At 38.3% G+C, this 15,927-nt stretch overlaps 1 protein-coding gene across 2 annotated transcripts in view; it reads right to left on the bottom strand.

The window, feature by feature from the left end:
* Positions 1–886: 886 nt before the first annotated feature.
* The window catches only part of DEPDC1B (DEP domain containing 1B), a 100,367-nt gene continuing 85,326 nt past the window's right edge, over positions 887–15,927 (bottom strand). The window contains exons 10-11 of one of the 2 annotated variants that reach the window (XM_060007032.1): positions 6,151–6,336; positions 887–1,048 (exon numbers count right to left, since the gene is read on the bottom strand). In XM_060007032.1, the coding sequence (XP_059863015.1) occupies positions 887–1,048; positions 6,151–6,336 (348 nt within the window). The remainder of the gene's footprint in view (positions 1,049–6,150; positions 6,337–15,927) is intronic. The other variant, XM_060007033.1, reaches the window with a different exon arrangement.

The raw sequence follows: 15,927 nt of genomic DNA, 5'->3' as shown, positions 1-15,927 counted from the left end.
ACCTAAATAAATGCCAAAAAAGAAACACCATGTACAGTATTAAAAAGAACAGTATTTATTTACATTCCATTTACTTTCAAAAGGATGAGGAAGCTGGGGAAAATATATTGATACTTATAAAGGAAGTAGTCTCATTTTACTTAACCCATTTGTGTTTTTCATGAAACAACAAAGATTTGACTTAGAATCACAGGGCTAATGAGACCAAAAGAATTTATCCAGTTCAATTTTCCATCTTTAGCCAAGACTGAAATTATACCACTGCAGGCAGATGAAAATCTACTTCATTTACAAGTAAACACCAACTAATACATACATCATAAAAGAACTAGCTTTCATAAAATCTGTCATAGCACCCAACAGATCTGCAATAAAAGACACAGCCATTGTAATAAAGAACATTAAGAATCTTTGTGCAACAGTGAAAAACAATTTATACAGCAGAAATCACAATTGGCTATTAGGTCAATAGCATCACAGTAACAGTACTCAGTGTCGTTCTTATTCAAACATATACACTATTTTTCAGTCTTGGTTATCACAAAGACATCAGTAACTAGGATGTACACACAAATATTTTATAAACACCATAGGAAACAACAAATAAAAAAATGAAAATACCCTTACATTTTGTAACAAATTAAAAACGTTAACTTTACCACTATATATTTGTCTCATTATTTTTAATTGGTTTGTACACTTTAAAAACAGCATTGAGTTTTATAAAAATACTGATAATGGCTCAACATTTTTTGAAGTCAGGAAATCTTTATAATTCAGTAGTCTGTGGTTTATGTGCTTCTTTCTTCCACCACCATAGTCCTCTAACCATCTATTTACTCAAAAGCAACAGCAACAACAGAGGTCTTTAACAGCTATCCAAGTATTACATCCGAAAACTTCTAGTTCTTTGAAATGGTTGGAAGGGGTTTTTTAGTGTCCACATCAGCAGCTGTGGTTTTGCTTTAGGTTTTTCAGGAAACAGAAGTGCTTCACTTTCTGGTGTAGGAAATCGTTCTTGGTAGACTTCAGGATAGGACTTTTGAAACTAAAAATAAAAAAAAAAGGATCCAAGAAGTGTCAAAAAAACAAATGAAAGTCAATAAAATTGGGCACTGTAATTATTGTTTGTTTGTTTGTTTTTGTTTTTGTTTTTTTTTGGCAGTACGCGGGCCTCTCCCGTTGTGGAGCACAGACTCCGGACACGCAGGCTCATCGGCCATGGCTCACAGGCCCAGCCACTCCGCAGCACATGGGATATTCCCTGACCGGGGCATGAACCCGTGTCCCCTGCATCAGCAGGCGGACTTTCAACCACTGCGCCACCAGGGAAGCCCTGGGCACTGTAATTTTAAAATAAGTTTCTGATGCAATACTTCCCTATTTTTGTTTTGTTTTAATGTTTACTGCTTTCCATCAGAAAAGAAAATAAGAAGAAAACAGATCACAAGTTCACTTCAACACAAATCCATTTCTTTTTGTTAAATCATTGGATTGCACTTTCAATAGATCGGATTCATCTTTAATTTGATCTAATCTTCCAAAAAACTCACTTTAGTCATACTTCTTTAAATTTCTCCCCTGCCAACTATAAACACACCTCCCTTCTAAAATATTCACAAGTAATTCTGACTTATGTTCTACACAGTCAAAGAAAATCTGGGCCCAACAACATTTCCCCATCTCCCTGCTTCTCCAGCTTAGCTCCACCTGCTTCTACCCAAATGGAAGAGAAAACATGCTGGTATACATTACTTTACAAAAAGCTTACAGAGAAGCAATATGTTTTTCCTTTGATCGTCACCACTGAACTCTTCTCCAAAATTACTCTGAGAAGAACAGGATGGGAATCTAGAACCTTTGTGCTTTGTGTATAATCTTAGGTGGTGTGATCAGAAATCAAGCTATGGAGGATTCAGTCTTTAAAAATAAACACCATTCACTTGCTCTTGAATCAATACTTTAAAAATGATCAAGGTAGGACCTGTGTGGAAGGGGAGAGGCAGCACCTCTAAAGGAAGGCATCTGGAGCGTGGATCTCCAGAGTTCAGAGCCGCGTGGGTGACAGGGTCTTGGTGCTCTGGTCGGGTATCAGGCCTGAGCCTCTGAGGTAGAAGAGCCAAGTTCAGGACATTGGTCCACCAGAGACCTCCCAGCCCCACATAATATCAAATGGCCAAAGCTCTCCCAGAGATCTCCATCTCAATGTTAAGACTCAACTCCACTCAATGACCAGCAAGCTACAGTGCTGGACACCCTATTCCAAACAACTAGCAAGACAGGAACATAACCCCACTCATTAGCAGAGATGCTGCCTAAAATCATAATAAGGTCACAGACACCGCAAAACAACAACCGGACACAGTCCTGTCCACCAGAAAAACAAGATTCAGCCTCATCCACCAGAATACAGGCACCAGTCCCCTCCACCAGGAAGCCTATACAACCCACTGAACCAACCTTACCCAATGAGAGCAGACACCAAAAACAATGGGAACTAAGAACATGCAGCCTGCAAAAAGGAGACCCCAAACATAGTAAGTTAACAAAATGAGAAGACAGAGAAATACACAGATGCTCCAGATGAAGGAGCAAGGTAAAAACCCACCAGACTAAACAAATGAAGAGGAAATAGGCAGTCTACCTGAAAAAGAATTCAGCGTAATGAGAGTAAAGATGATCCAGAATCTAGGAAATATAATGGAGAAAATACAAGAAACGTTTAACAAGGACCTAGAAGAACTAAAGAGCAAACAAACAATGATGAACAACACAATAAATAAAATTTAAAATTCTCTAGAAGGAATCAATAGCAGAATAACTGAGGCAGAAGAACAGATAAGTGACCTGGAAGATAAAATAGTGGAAATAACTACTGCAGAGCAGAATAAAGACAAAAGAATGAGGGGCTTCCCTGGTGGCGCAGTGGTTGAGAATCCGCTTGCCAATGCAGGGACGTGGGTTCGAGCCCTGGTCTGGGAAGATCCCACATGCCACAGAGCATCTGGGCCCGTGAGCCACAATTACTGAGCCTGCGCATCTGGAGTCTGTGCTCCGCAACAACGGAGGCTGCGATAGTGAGAGGCCCATGCACCGCGATGAAGAGTGGCCCCCGCTTGCTGCAACTGGAGAAAGCCCTCGCACAGAAACGAAGGCCCAACACAGCCATAAATAATAAATAAATAAATAAATAAATAAAAAAGACGACGCCACCAACCAGCCCGATTAGGAAACTTTCCTCCTGTTGTCCCTGCTCAGCACTACTACCTATGCTAAATCCAATCTATTTAAAAGAAAAAAAGAAAAAGAGAAAAAAGAATGAAAAGAATTGAGGACAGTCTCAGAGACCCCTGGGACAACATTAAACACAACAACATTTGAATTATAGGGGTCCCAGAAGAAGAAGAGAAAAAAAAAAAGGACTGAGAAAATATTTGAAGAGATAATAGTTGAAAACTATCCTAATACGGGAAAGGAAATAATAAAGTCCAGGAATCGCAGAGAGTACCATAAAGGATAAATCCAAGGAGAAGCATGCCAAGACACATATTAATCAAACTATCAAAAATTAAATACAAAGAAAACATATCAAAAGCAGCAAGGGAAAAGCAACAATTAACATACAAGGGAATCCCCATAAGGCTAACAGCTGATCTTTCAGCAGAAACTCTGCAAGCCAGAAGGGAGTGGCAGGACATATTTAAAGTGATGAAAGGGAAAAACCTACAACCAAGATTACTCTACTCAGCAAGGATCTCATTCAGATTCGACGGAGAAATTAAAACCTTTACAGACTGGCCAAAGCTAAGAGAATTCAGCACCACCAAGCCAGCTTTACAACAAATGCTAAAGGAACTTCTCTAGGCAGGAAACACAAGAAAAGGAAAAGACCTACGATAACAAACCCAAAACAATTAAGAAAATGGTAATAGGAACATACATACTGATAATTACCTTAAATGTAAATGGACTAAATGCTCCCACCAAAAGACATAGATTGGCTGAATGGATACAAAAACAAGACCCATATATAGGCTGTCTACAAGAGATCCACTTCAGACCTAGGGACACATACAGACTGAAAGTGAGGGGATGGAAAAAGATATTCCATGCAATTGGAAATCAGAAGAAAGCTGGAGTAGTAATTCTCATATCAGACAAAACAGATTTTAAAATAAAGACTATTAGAAGAGACAAAGAAGGACACTACATAATGATCAAGGGATCGATCCAAGAAGAAGATATAACAATTGTAAATATTTATGCACCCAACATAGGAGCACCTCAATATATAAGGCAAATGCTAACAGCCATATAAGGGGAAATCGACAGTAACACATTCATAGTAGGGGACTTTAACACCCCACTTTCACCAATGGACAGATCATCCAAAATGAAAATAAATAAGGAAACACAAGCTTTAAATGATACATTAAACAAGATGGACTCAATTGATATTTATAGGACATTCCATCCAAAAACAACAGAATACACTTTCTTCTAAGATATACAAATTGCCAACAAACACATGAAAGGATGCTCAACGTCACTGATCATTAGAGAACCGCAAATCAAATTACAATGAGTATCACCTCACACCAGTCAGAATGGCTATCATCCAAAAATCTACAAACAATAAATGCTGGAGAGGGTGTGGAGAAAATGCAACCCTCTTTCTTGCATTGTTGGTAGGAATGTAAATTGACACAGCCACTATGGAGAGCAGTATGGAGGTTCCTTAAAAAACTGAAAATAAAACTACCATATGACCCAGCAATCCCACTACTGGGCATATACCCTGAGAAAACCATAGTTCAAAAAGAGTCATGTACCACAATGTTCACTGCATCTCTATTTACAACTTCCAGGACATGGACGCAACCTAAGTGTCCATCGACAGATGAATGGATAAAGAAGATGTGGCACATATATACAATGGAATATCACTCAGCCATAAAAAGAAAGGAAATTGAGTTATCTGTAGTGAAGTGGGTGGACCCAGACTCTGTCATACAGAGTGGTAACTCAGAAAGAGAAAAACAAATACCGTATGCCAATACATACACATGGAATCTAAAAAAAAAAAAAAAAGGTTCTGAAGAACCTAGAGGCGACAGGAATAAAGGCGCAGATGTAGAGAATGGACCTGAGGACATGGGGAGGGGGAAGGGTAAGCTGGGACGAAGTGAGAGAGTAGCATGGACTTATATATACTACCAAATGTAAAATGGATAGCTAGTGGGAAGCAGCCGCATAGCACAGGGAGATCAGCTCGGTGCTTTGTGACCACCTAGAGGGGTGGGATTGGGAGGGTGGGAGGGAGACGCAAGAGGGAGGGGATACGGGGATATATGTATATGTATACCTGATTCACTTTGTCATACAGCAGAAACCAACACACCATTGTAAAGCAATTACACTCCAATAAAGATGTTACAAAAAAAAAGATGTTAAAAACAATTTTAAAAAAAGAAAGAAAGTTGGGGAGTGTGTTGAATAAAAGAGACTTATGAGACAAAAACAAAAACAAAAGCAAACAAAAAAAAAAGATCAAGGTATGTATACCTGAAACTAACACAACATTGTAAATCAATTACACTTCAAGTTTTAAAAAAGATCAAGTTAAACCTATGCTGAGTTGAAAACTCTTCTCTGAAACCCTAAGCTGTGTTGTTTAACAAGAACTAAAAACTTTTAGTGATGCCCGCAGCAAGAAACCAATTTGATAGGGGCTATGTAAAACCAAAGACTCTTAAATTCTGGACATTTTACACTTGTGAATTCAGTCTGATTTGCCTTTCAAAAAAATCCAAAGAAACTGTTCTCATTTGACAGCCTCTCTGAATTTAAAGTAATTGCTCCACTAACTCACATCATACCACATATCAAAACCAAGGACAAATATTAGAGAATAGCTTCATAAATGAAGAGCTCAATAATGGTGAAAGATTTACATTGGAGAATAAAGACCTGGAAAACTGACCATATTTGTGTAAATTAATATATGAAATAAACAATTTACTTTCAAAACTGCTCTGTCTCAGAAGATGAGATTCGTATGAAACCTATTAAAATAGAGAATAAAAAGGAAACAAAACAACATAAGAACGGTAGGGAGAAGAAATGACTTATGAAGAATATCCTTTTTACCTGCTTCAATTTTTTCTTCTTTTCTTTACTGGAGAGTTTGGCATCTGTGATGACTTCCTCCAACAATGCTGCCAGAGGTTCCTGAGAGCCATATACTCTTTGGTATTCAAATTCCTCTGGGCTAATTTGACGGCAAAATGATGGAGCAGACAAAGTGATATCCATATCAGCTCCTGGGTATTTTATCTGGGGCAAAGGGATTATTAGTGAAAGCGCATTTTCAAATAAATTTCAAGAATTAATTCAGACCGTAGATCTCCTAGTAGGAATGATATGACATTCAATTTGACTGGGAAAAACTATAATGAAAAGTAAAAGGTGTTTCCATAACTTCAAAAAAAAAATCACGTAAAGCCACAGTGTAGCATATAAGTTTTTGCCTTTTTAAACCCCAAAGCCATTTTCATAAACAAAAAACCTTGTGCTCTCTTCTAATAAGATCTGAAATTTACACACAAACTGAACATATTGCCTAGAATGATTCCAAACACACATGATGAACTATGTAGGTTCTTCCCACATCTGGAGAGTCTGTTCCTCCCTCCCTTGGGCACTGACAAAAGTACAAGTTTAGCTCAGCTGCTGTGTAGAGGGAAGTACTGCACCCATCTCCAAACATGTTCACAGCATGAAACTAGTGAAAACAAATGTGCAGACACTACAGGGCAAAAGGCAGAAGGTTGAAATAAGAGGGAAAAAGGTACCAAGATCTATAAATAAAAGCATCCATTAAAAATACTTAATTTCATCCAAATCAAAACTACAATGAGATTCACCTCACACCAGTCAGAATGGCCATCATCAAAAAAATCCACAAACAATAAATGCTGGAGAGGGTGTGGAGAAAAGGGAACCCTCCTACACTCTTGGTGGGAATGTAAATTAGTACAGCCACCTTCACAGCATGAAGGTTCCTCAAAAAACTAAAAATAGAGCTACCACATGACCACGCAATCCCACTCCTGGGCATATATCTGGAGAAAAACATGGTCTGACAGGATACATGCACACCAATGTTCATTGCAGTACTGTTTACAATAGGCAAGACATGGAAACAACCTAAATGCCCATCGACAGAGGAATGGATAAAGAAGATATGGTACATATATACAATGAAGTATTAATCAGTCATTAAAAAGAATGAAATAATGCCATCTGCAGCAACATGGTTGGACCTAGAGATTGTCATACGGAGTGAAGTAAGTCAGACAGAGAAAGAAATATCATATGATATGGCTTATATGTGCAATCTAAAAAGAAATGATACAAATGAACTTATTTACAAAACAGAAACAGACTCACAGACTTAAAGAATGAGCTTATGGTTACCAAGGGGCAAGTGTGGGGGGAAGGGATAGTTAGGGAGTTTGGGATTCATGTATACACACAGCCATAGTTAAAATGGATAACCAACAAGGACCCCACTGTACAGCACAGGGAACTCTGCTCAATGTTATGTGCAGCCTGGATGGGAGGGAAGTCTGGGGGAGAATGGATACATGCATATGTATGGCTGAGTCGCTTTGCTGTGTACCTGAAAACTGTCACAACATTGTTAATTGCTATATTCCAATATAAATTAAAAAGTTAAAAAAAATTTTTCAGAGTCCAAGAGGTTCATCTCCTCAAAAATATAGCACCTACTGTTCTTCTGCACTGGATAAAATTACTACCATTATATTCATGTCTTTGGTTTAAGACTTTTTTTTCCCAGAAGCCACAGTTAAAAATAAATGTGTTAAAAGAATACAGAAGCGGAACCAAGATGGCGGAGTAGAAGGACGTGCTCTCACTCCCTCTTCTGAGGACACCAGGATCACAACTAGCTGCTGGACAATCAACGACAGGAAGACACTGGAACTCACCAAAAAAGATACCCCACATCCAAAGACAAAGGAGAAGCCACAATGAGACGGTAGGAGGGGCGCAATCACAGTAAAATCAAATCCATAACTGCTGGGTGGGTGAATCACAGACTGGAGAACACTTACGACACAGAAGTCCACCCAATGGAGTGAAGGTTCTGAGCCCCACATCAGGCTTCCCAACCTGGGGGTCCGGAAACGGGAGGAGGAACTGCTAGAGAATCAGACTTTGAAGCCTAGTGGGATTTGATTGCAGGCCTTCGACAGGACTGGGAGAAATAGAGACTCCACTCTTGGAGGACGCACACAAAGTAGTGTGTGCATCGCAACCCAGGGGAAGGAGCAGTAACCCCAGGGGAGACTGAACCAGACCTACCTGCTAGTGTTGGAGGGTCTCCTGCAGAGGCGGGGGTGGCTGTGGCTCACCGTGGGGACAAGGACACTGGCAGCAGAAGTTCTGGGACATGCTCCTTGGCGTGAGCCCTCCCAGAGTCTGCCATTAGCCCCACCAAAGAGCTGGGGAAGGCTCCAGTGTTGGTTGCCTCAGGCCAAACAACCAACAGGGAGGTAACCCAGCACCACCCATCAGCAGTCAAGCAGATTAAAGTTTTACTGAGCTCTGCCCACCAGAGCAACACCCAGCTCTACCCACCACCAGTCCCGCCTATCAGGAAACTTGCACAAGCCTCTTAGATAGGCTCATCCACCAGAGGGCAGACAGAAGCAAGAAGAACTACAATCCTGCAGCCTGTGGGACAAAAACCACGTTCACAGAAAGATGGACAAGATGAAAAGTCAGAGGACTATGTACCAGGTGAAGGGACAAGATAAAACCCCAGAAAAACAACTAAAAGAAGTGGAGATAGGCAACCTTCCAGAAAAAGAATTCAGAATAATGATAGGGAAGATGGATCCAAGACCTCGGAAAAACAATGGAGGCAAAGAACAAGAAGATGCAAGAAATGTTTAAAAAAGACCTAGAAGAATTAAAGAACAAACAGAGATGAACAATACAGTAACTGAAATGAAAACTACACTAGAAGGAATCAATAGCAGAATAACTGAGGCAGAAGAACGGATAAGTGACCTGGAAGACAGAATGGTGGAATTCACTGCCACAGAACACAATTAAAAAAAGAGAATGAAAATAAATGAAGAGAGCCTAAGAGACCTCTGGGACAACATCAAACGCAACAACATTCACATTATAGGGGTCCCAGAAGGAGAAGAGAGAGAGAAAGGACCAGAGAAAATATTTGAAGAGATTATAGTCGAAAGCTTCCCTAACATGGGAAAGGAAAGAGCCACCCAAGTCCAGGAAGTGCAGAGAGTCCCATACAGGATAAACCCAAGGAGAAACACAGTGAGACACATAGTAATCAAACTGGCAAAACCTAAAGACAAAGAAAAATTATTGAAAGCAGCAAGGGAAAAGTGACAAATAACATACAAGGGAACTCCCATAAGATTCACAGCTGATTTCTCAGCAGAAACTCTACAAGCCAGAAGGGAGTGGGATGATATCCTTTAAGTGATGAAAGGGAAGAACCTACAACCAAGATTACTCTATCCTGCAAGGATCTCATTCAGATTCGATGGAGAAATCAAAAGCTTTACAGACAAGCAAAAGCTAAGAGAATTCAGCACCAACAAACCAGCTCTACAACAAATCCAAAAGGAACTTCTCTAAGTCGGAAACACAAGAGAAGAAAAGAACCTACAAGAACAAACCCAAAACAATGAAGAAAATAGTAAGAGGAACATATGTATTGATAATTACCTTAAACGTGAATGGATTTAGTGCTCCAACCAAGAGACACAGGCTTGCTGAATGGATACAAAAACAAGACCCATACATATGCTGCCTACAAGAGACCCACTTCAGTCCTAGGGACACATACAGACTGAAAGTGAAGGGATGGAAAAAGATATTCCATGCAAATGGAAATCACAAGAAAGCTGGAGTAGCAATACTCGTATCAGATAAAATAGACTTTAAAATAAAGAATGTTACAAGAGACAAGGACGGACACTACATAATGATCAAGGGATCAATCCAAGAAGAAGACATAACAATTATGAATATATATGCACCCAACATAGGAGCACCTCAATACATAAAGCAACTGCTAACAGCTCTAACAGAAGAAATTGACAGTAACACAATAATAGTGGGGAACTTTAACACCTCACTTACACCAATGGACAGATCATCCAAAATGAAAATAAATAAGGAAACAGAAGCTTTAAATGATACAACAGACCAGATAGATTTAATTGATATTTATAGGACATTCCATCCAAAAACAGCAGATTACACTTTCTCCTCAAATGCGCAAGGAACATTCTCCAGGATAGATCACATCTTGGGTCACAAACCAAGCCTCAGTAAATTTAAGAAAACTGAAATCATATCAATCATCTTTTCTGAACACAACACTACGAGATTAGAAATGAATTACAGGGGAAAAAACGTATAAAACACAAACACATGGAGGCTAAACAATACGTTACTAAATAACCAAAAGATCACTGAAGAAATCAAAGAGGAAATCAAAAACTACCTACAGACAAATGACAATGAAAACACGACAATTCAAAACCTATGGGATGCAGCAAAAGCAGTTCTAAGAGGGAAGTTTATAGCTATACAAGCCTACCTCAAGAAACAAGAAAAATCTCAAATAAACAATCTAACCTTACACCTAAAGGACTAGATAAAGAAGAACAAACAAAACCCAAAGTTAGCAGAAGGAAAGAAATCATAAAGATCAGAGCAGAAATAAATGAAATAGAAATAAAGAAAACAATAGTGAAGATCAATAAAACTAAAAGTTGGTTCTTTGAGGAGATAAACAAAATTGATAAACCATTAGCCAGACTCATCAAGAAAAACAGGGAGAGGACTCAAATCAATAAAATTAGAAATGAAAAAGGAGAAGTTACAACAGACACCACAGAAATACAAAGCATCCTAAGAGACTACGACAAGCAACTCTATGCCAATAAAATGGACAACCTGGAAGAAATGGACAAATTCTTAGAAACGTATAACCTTCCAAGACTGAAACAGGAAGAAAGAGAAAATATGAACAGACCAATCACAAGTAATGAAATTGAAACTGTAATTAAAAATCTTCCAACAAACAAAACTCCAAGACCACATGGCTTCACAGATGAATTCTATCAAACATTTAGAGAAGAGACAACACCCATCCTTCTCAAACTCTTCCAAAAAATTGCAGAGGAAGGAACACTCCCAAACTCATTCTCAAGGCCACCATCACCCTGATACCAAAACCAGACAAAGATACTACAAAAAAAGAAAATTACAGACCAATATCACTGATGAATATAGATGCAAAAATCCTCAACAAAATACTAGTAAACAGAATCCAACAACACATTAAAAGGATTATACACCATGATCAAGTGGGATTTATCCCAGGGATGCAAGTGTTCTTCAATATATGCAAATCAATCAGTGTGATACACCATATTAACAAATTGAAGAAAAAACCATATGATCATCTCAATAGATGTAGAAAAAGCTTTTGACAAAATTCAACACCGATTTATGATAAAAACTCTCCATAAAGTGGGCATAGAGGGAACCTACCTCAACAAAGTAAAGGCAATATACGACAAACCCACAGCCAACATCATTCTCAATGGTGAAAAACTGAAAGCATTTCCTCTAAGATCAGGAACAAGGCAAGGATGTCCACTCTGCACCACTATTATTCAACATACTTTTGGAAGTCCTAGCCACGGCAATCAAAGAAGAAAATGAAATAAAAGGAATACAAATTGGAAAAAAAGAAGAAAAACCATCACTGTTTGCAGATGACATGATACTCTACATAGAGAATCCTAAAGATTCCACCAGAAAACTACTAGAGCTAATCAATGAATTGGGTAAAGTTGCAGGATACAAAATTAATGCACAGAAATCTCTTGTATTCCTATAGACTAATGATGAAAATTTGAAAGAGAAATTAAGGAAACACTCCCAATTCCCACTGCAAGAAAATGAATAATATACCTAGGAATAAAACTACTTAGGGAGACAAAAGACCTGTATGCAGAAAACTATAAAACACTGATGAAAGAAATTAAAGATGATACAAACAGATGGAGAGATATAACATGTTCTTGGATTGGAAGAATCAATATTGTGAAAATGACTATACTACCCAAAGCAATCTACAGATTCAATGCAATCCCTATCAAATTACCAATGGCATTTTTTACAGAACTAGAACAAAAAAAACTTAAAATTTGTAAGGAGACACAAAAGACCCCGAATAGCCAAAGCAGTCTTGAGGGAAAAAAATGGAGCTGGAGGAATCAGACTCCCTGACTTCAGACTATACTACAAAGCTACAGTAATCAAGACAATATGGTACTGGCACAAAAACATAAACATAGATCAATGGAACAAGATAGAAAGCCCAGAGATAAACCCAGGCACCTATGGTCACCTAATCTATGACAAAGGAGGCAAGGATATACAATGGACAAAAGACAGTCTCTTCAATAAGTGGTGCTGGGAAAACTGGACAGCTACATATAAAAGAATGAAATTAGAACACTCCCTAACACCATACACAAAAATAAAGTCAAAATGGATTCGAGTCCTAAATTTAAGACCGGACACTATAAAACTCTTAGAGGAAAACATAGGAAGAACACTCTTTGACATAAATCACAGCAAGATCTTTTTTTATCCACCTCCTAGAGTAATGGAAATAAAAACAGAAATAAACAAATGGGACCTAATGAAACTTCAAAGCTTTTGCACAGCAAAGGAAACCATAAACAAGACACAATGACAACCCTCAGAATGGGAGAAACTATTTGCAAACAAATCAACGGACAGAGGATTAATCTCCAAAATATATAAACAGTTCATGCAGCTCAATATTTAAAAAAATCCAAAAATGGGCAGAAGACCTAAATAGACATTTCTCCAAAGAAAACATACAGATGGCCAAGAAGCACATGAAAAGCTGCTCAACATCACTAATTATTAGAGAAATGCAAATCAAAACTACAATGAGGTATCACCTCACACCAGTTAGAATGGGCATCATCAGAAAATCTACAAACAACAAAAGCTGGAGAGGGTGTGGAGAAAAGGGAACCCTCTTGCACTGTTGGTGGGAATGTAAATTGATACAGCCACTATGGAGAACAGTATGGGGGTTCCTTAAAAAACTAAAAATAGAATTACCATATGATCCAGCAATCCCACGACTGGGCATATACCCTGAGAAAACCATAATTCAAAGAGACACATGCACCCCAATGTACACTGCAGCACTATTTACAACAGCCAGGTCATGGAAGCAACCTAAATGCCCATCGACAGACGAATGGATAAAGAAGTTGTGGTACATGTATACAATGGAATATTACTCAGCCATAAAAAGGAACGAAATGGGGTCATTTGTTGAGATGGGATGGATCTAGAGACTGTCATACAGAGTGAAGTAAGTCAAAAAGAGAAAAACAAATATCATATATTAACGCATGTATGTGGCACCTAGAAAAATGGTACAGATGAACCTGTTTGCAGGGCAGAAGTTGAGACACAGATGCAGAGAACAAATGTATGGACACCAAGGGGGTAAAGCGGTGGGGGGTGGGGGTGGGGTGTGATGAACTGGGCGATTGGGATTGACATGTATATACTGATGTGTATAAAATGGATGACTAATAAGAACCTGCTGTATAAAAAAATAAATAAAATTCAAAAAAAATTTTTTTTAATAAATAAATAATTGTGTTGCCAGGAAGGGTTATTCCATGAAGAACATTCCATGCCTCAGCATCAGTTTACCAGGTAATTTAGGGACAACCCAAGAGAAACAGACCAGAACCATAAGGAAAGGAGTACACACACAACACTTAATTTGTATTTGAACCAAGAATTCTGGAAAAAGTAGAAAAGGACCAGAAGAAAAAGGTGAGGCCCAGGTAAAATGTGACCGCCAAAGCCTAGGACATGAGAAAAACACAAGATATCTATGAGTAAAGGGTATAAAAGGAAGAAGAGGGTTACAGACACGGTCAACAGAAGGTTGGTGTCAAAAACAACGCTGACCTCACTGTTTATCTATCCCAGGGTCAGCCCTGAAAGTGCTCCAAAACAAATCACCAGAACAGTCCAAGTAACACTTCATTTTCAGAAAGGTACCACCCTAAATGTGTTATGACGGAGTGGCTGAGTACCCTGTGCAAGAGAAGAGAGATCTATAGGCTTTGAGCACTAAAACAAACAATTGTTTGGCAATTCTAATGAGCGTGTACTTCTAAGAGAGAAAATGTAACTGGACAATTGCGTAGTTACTGATTTTATTCAGGGCCATCACAGCCCCCCTTCACAGGTCATGCTACTCTGCGGTTAAGTTAATCATCACTCAGCCATCTGATCTTCAGCTGACAGTGAAAGTCTCACAGGGTTACGTTCCTGCAATACAAGCCTGTGCCATGTGAATACACAAGCCCAGCAAGGATGCAAAGCAACGGAGTCACTGCTATCACTTTTCTTTACAGAAATTCAGTGAAAGTATTTCTTTTCATTTTTATGGTTTTTTTTTTTAAGTTTGGCTCATAAAATATCAAGGGGAGGTGGGAGATTAAAACAACAGTAATTTGTTTTTTTCACCCATTTAAATGGCAAAGGTATGTATGTTACCCAAAGTAGGCAAGGGTGTAAAGAAATGAACACTTTCTTATACCAACAATGGGAATGCAACTTGGAACAATCACTCTAAATGGAAATTTGACAATATGCAATCAATGTTTAACACACATTCATGGTCTTTGACCGTGAAATGCCACTCCTAGGAATTTATTCTTAGAAAGTAATCACAGATCGACCAAAAAAAAATCTAACTATAAAAATATTTACTGTTATAATGATTGTAAAATGGAAAAAAAATGGAAACAATATAAATATCAACCAAAGAAAATCATTTAAATAAATTATGGTATATTCATATCATGGAATATTATGTTACCAATCATAATGATATTGTGGAATATATAACAATAATGTTGATAATAATAACAGCAGCAGTACCAAATGAGGTACTTACTATGTGATAAACATTATTCTAAGCACTTTACATGTCTTAAGCCTTTCAATTCCCAAAATAGCCTTAGGAGGTAGCTATTAACTATTGTTATCGCATTTTACTGATGAAAAAAAGAGATGTTGGGGCAGATGCTAAAGCAGAGAGTCGTTATACAACATGCCAAGGTCACATGGCTAATAAAGGGCACATCAGAAATTCAAACACCATTTAGTCTGTGCTCCCGGCCATTCTGGGTCAATCAAGAATATTTAATGATGTGGAAACTTCTTCTTGTTGTATTGTTAAGAGAAAGTAAGTTATAAAAGAGGAACAAAGGAGGGAAAGAAGGAAGGAAGGGAGGGAGAGGGGGAAATAGAAAAGACTCTTAACACTGAACATTTAGAGTTATTCTGATATTTTTTAGTGTGTTTTCTCTATTTTCCAAATTCCTTCAATAGGAAAATTTTTTATTTTAATTTTTAAACTGCACACTGAAAACAGATGGTTATTTACTTTAATGATACTTTGGGAGGTAGCAGCTCACTGGTCCTTAATTGTGGAGCCTCAAAACATGCTTAAGGGGAAAGAGGGCCAGTCATTCAGAAGGAGACAAGCAGACCTGCCTGCCTTTACCCAACGTTTCTGCTCCTGCAGGCTGACATACAAACCCCTCTGGGGGGCCCACGTGATAGTAATACATTACATTTCTTTTGCATCATTTTAATATAATGACTGCAACGACAAAAACAATAAATACTTTTCAAAAAGTATCTGCCATATGACAATTTGTGCCACACGTTTTACAATGTAGTGTCTACTCTTTACAA

The sequence above is a fragment of the Delphinus delphis genome, chromosome 3 (genome assembly GCF_949987515.2).
Source record: "Delphinus delphis chromosome 3, mDelDel1.2, whole genome shotgun sequence".
Taxonomy (NCBI): Eukaryota; Metazoa; Chordata; class Mammalia; order Artiodactyla; family Delphinidae; genus Delphinus; species Delphinus delphis.
The sequence above is the reverse complement of the archived record's forward strand: the minus strand, read 5'-3'. Positions and strand labels throughout refer to the sequence as shown.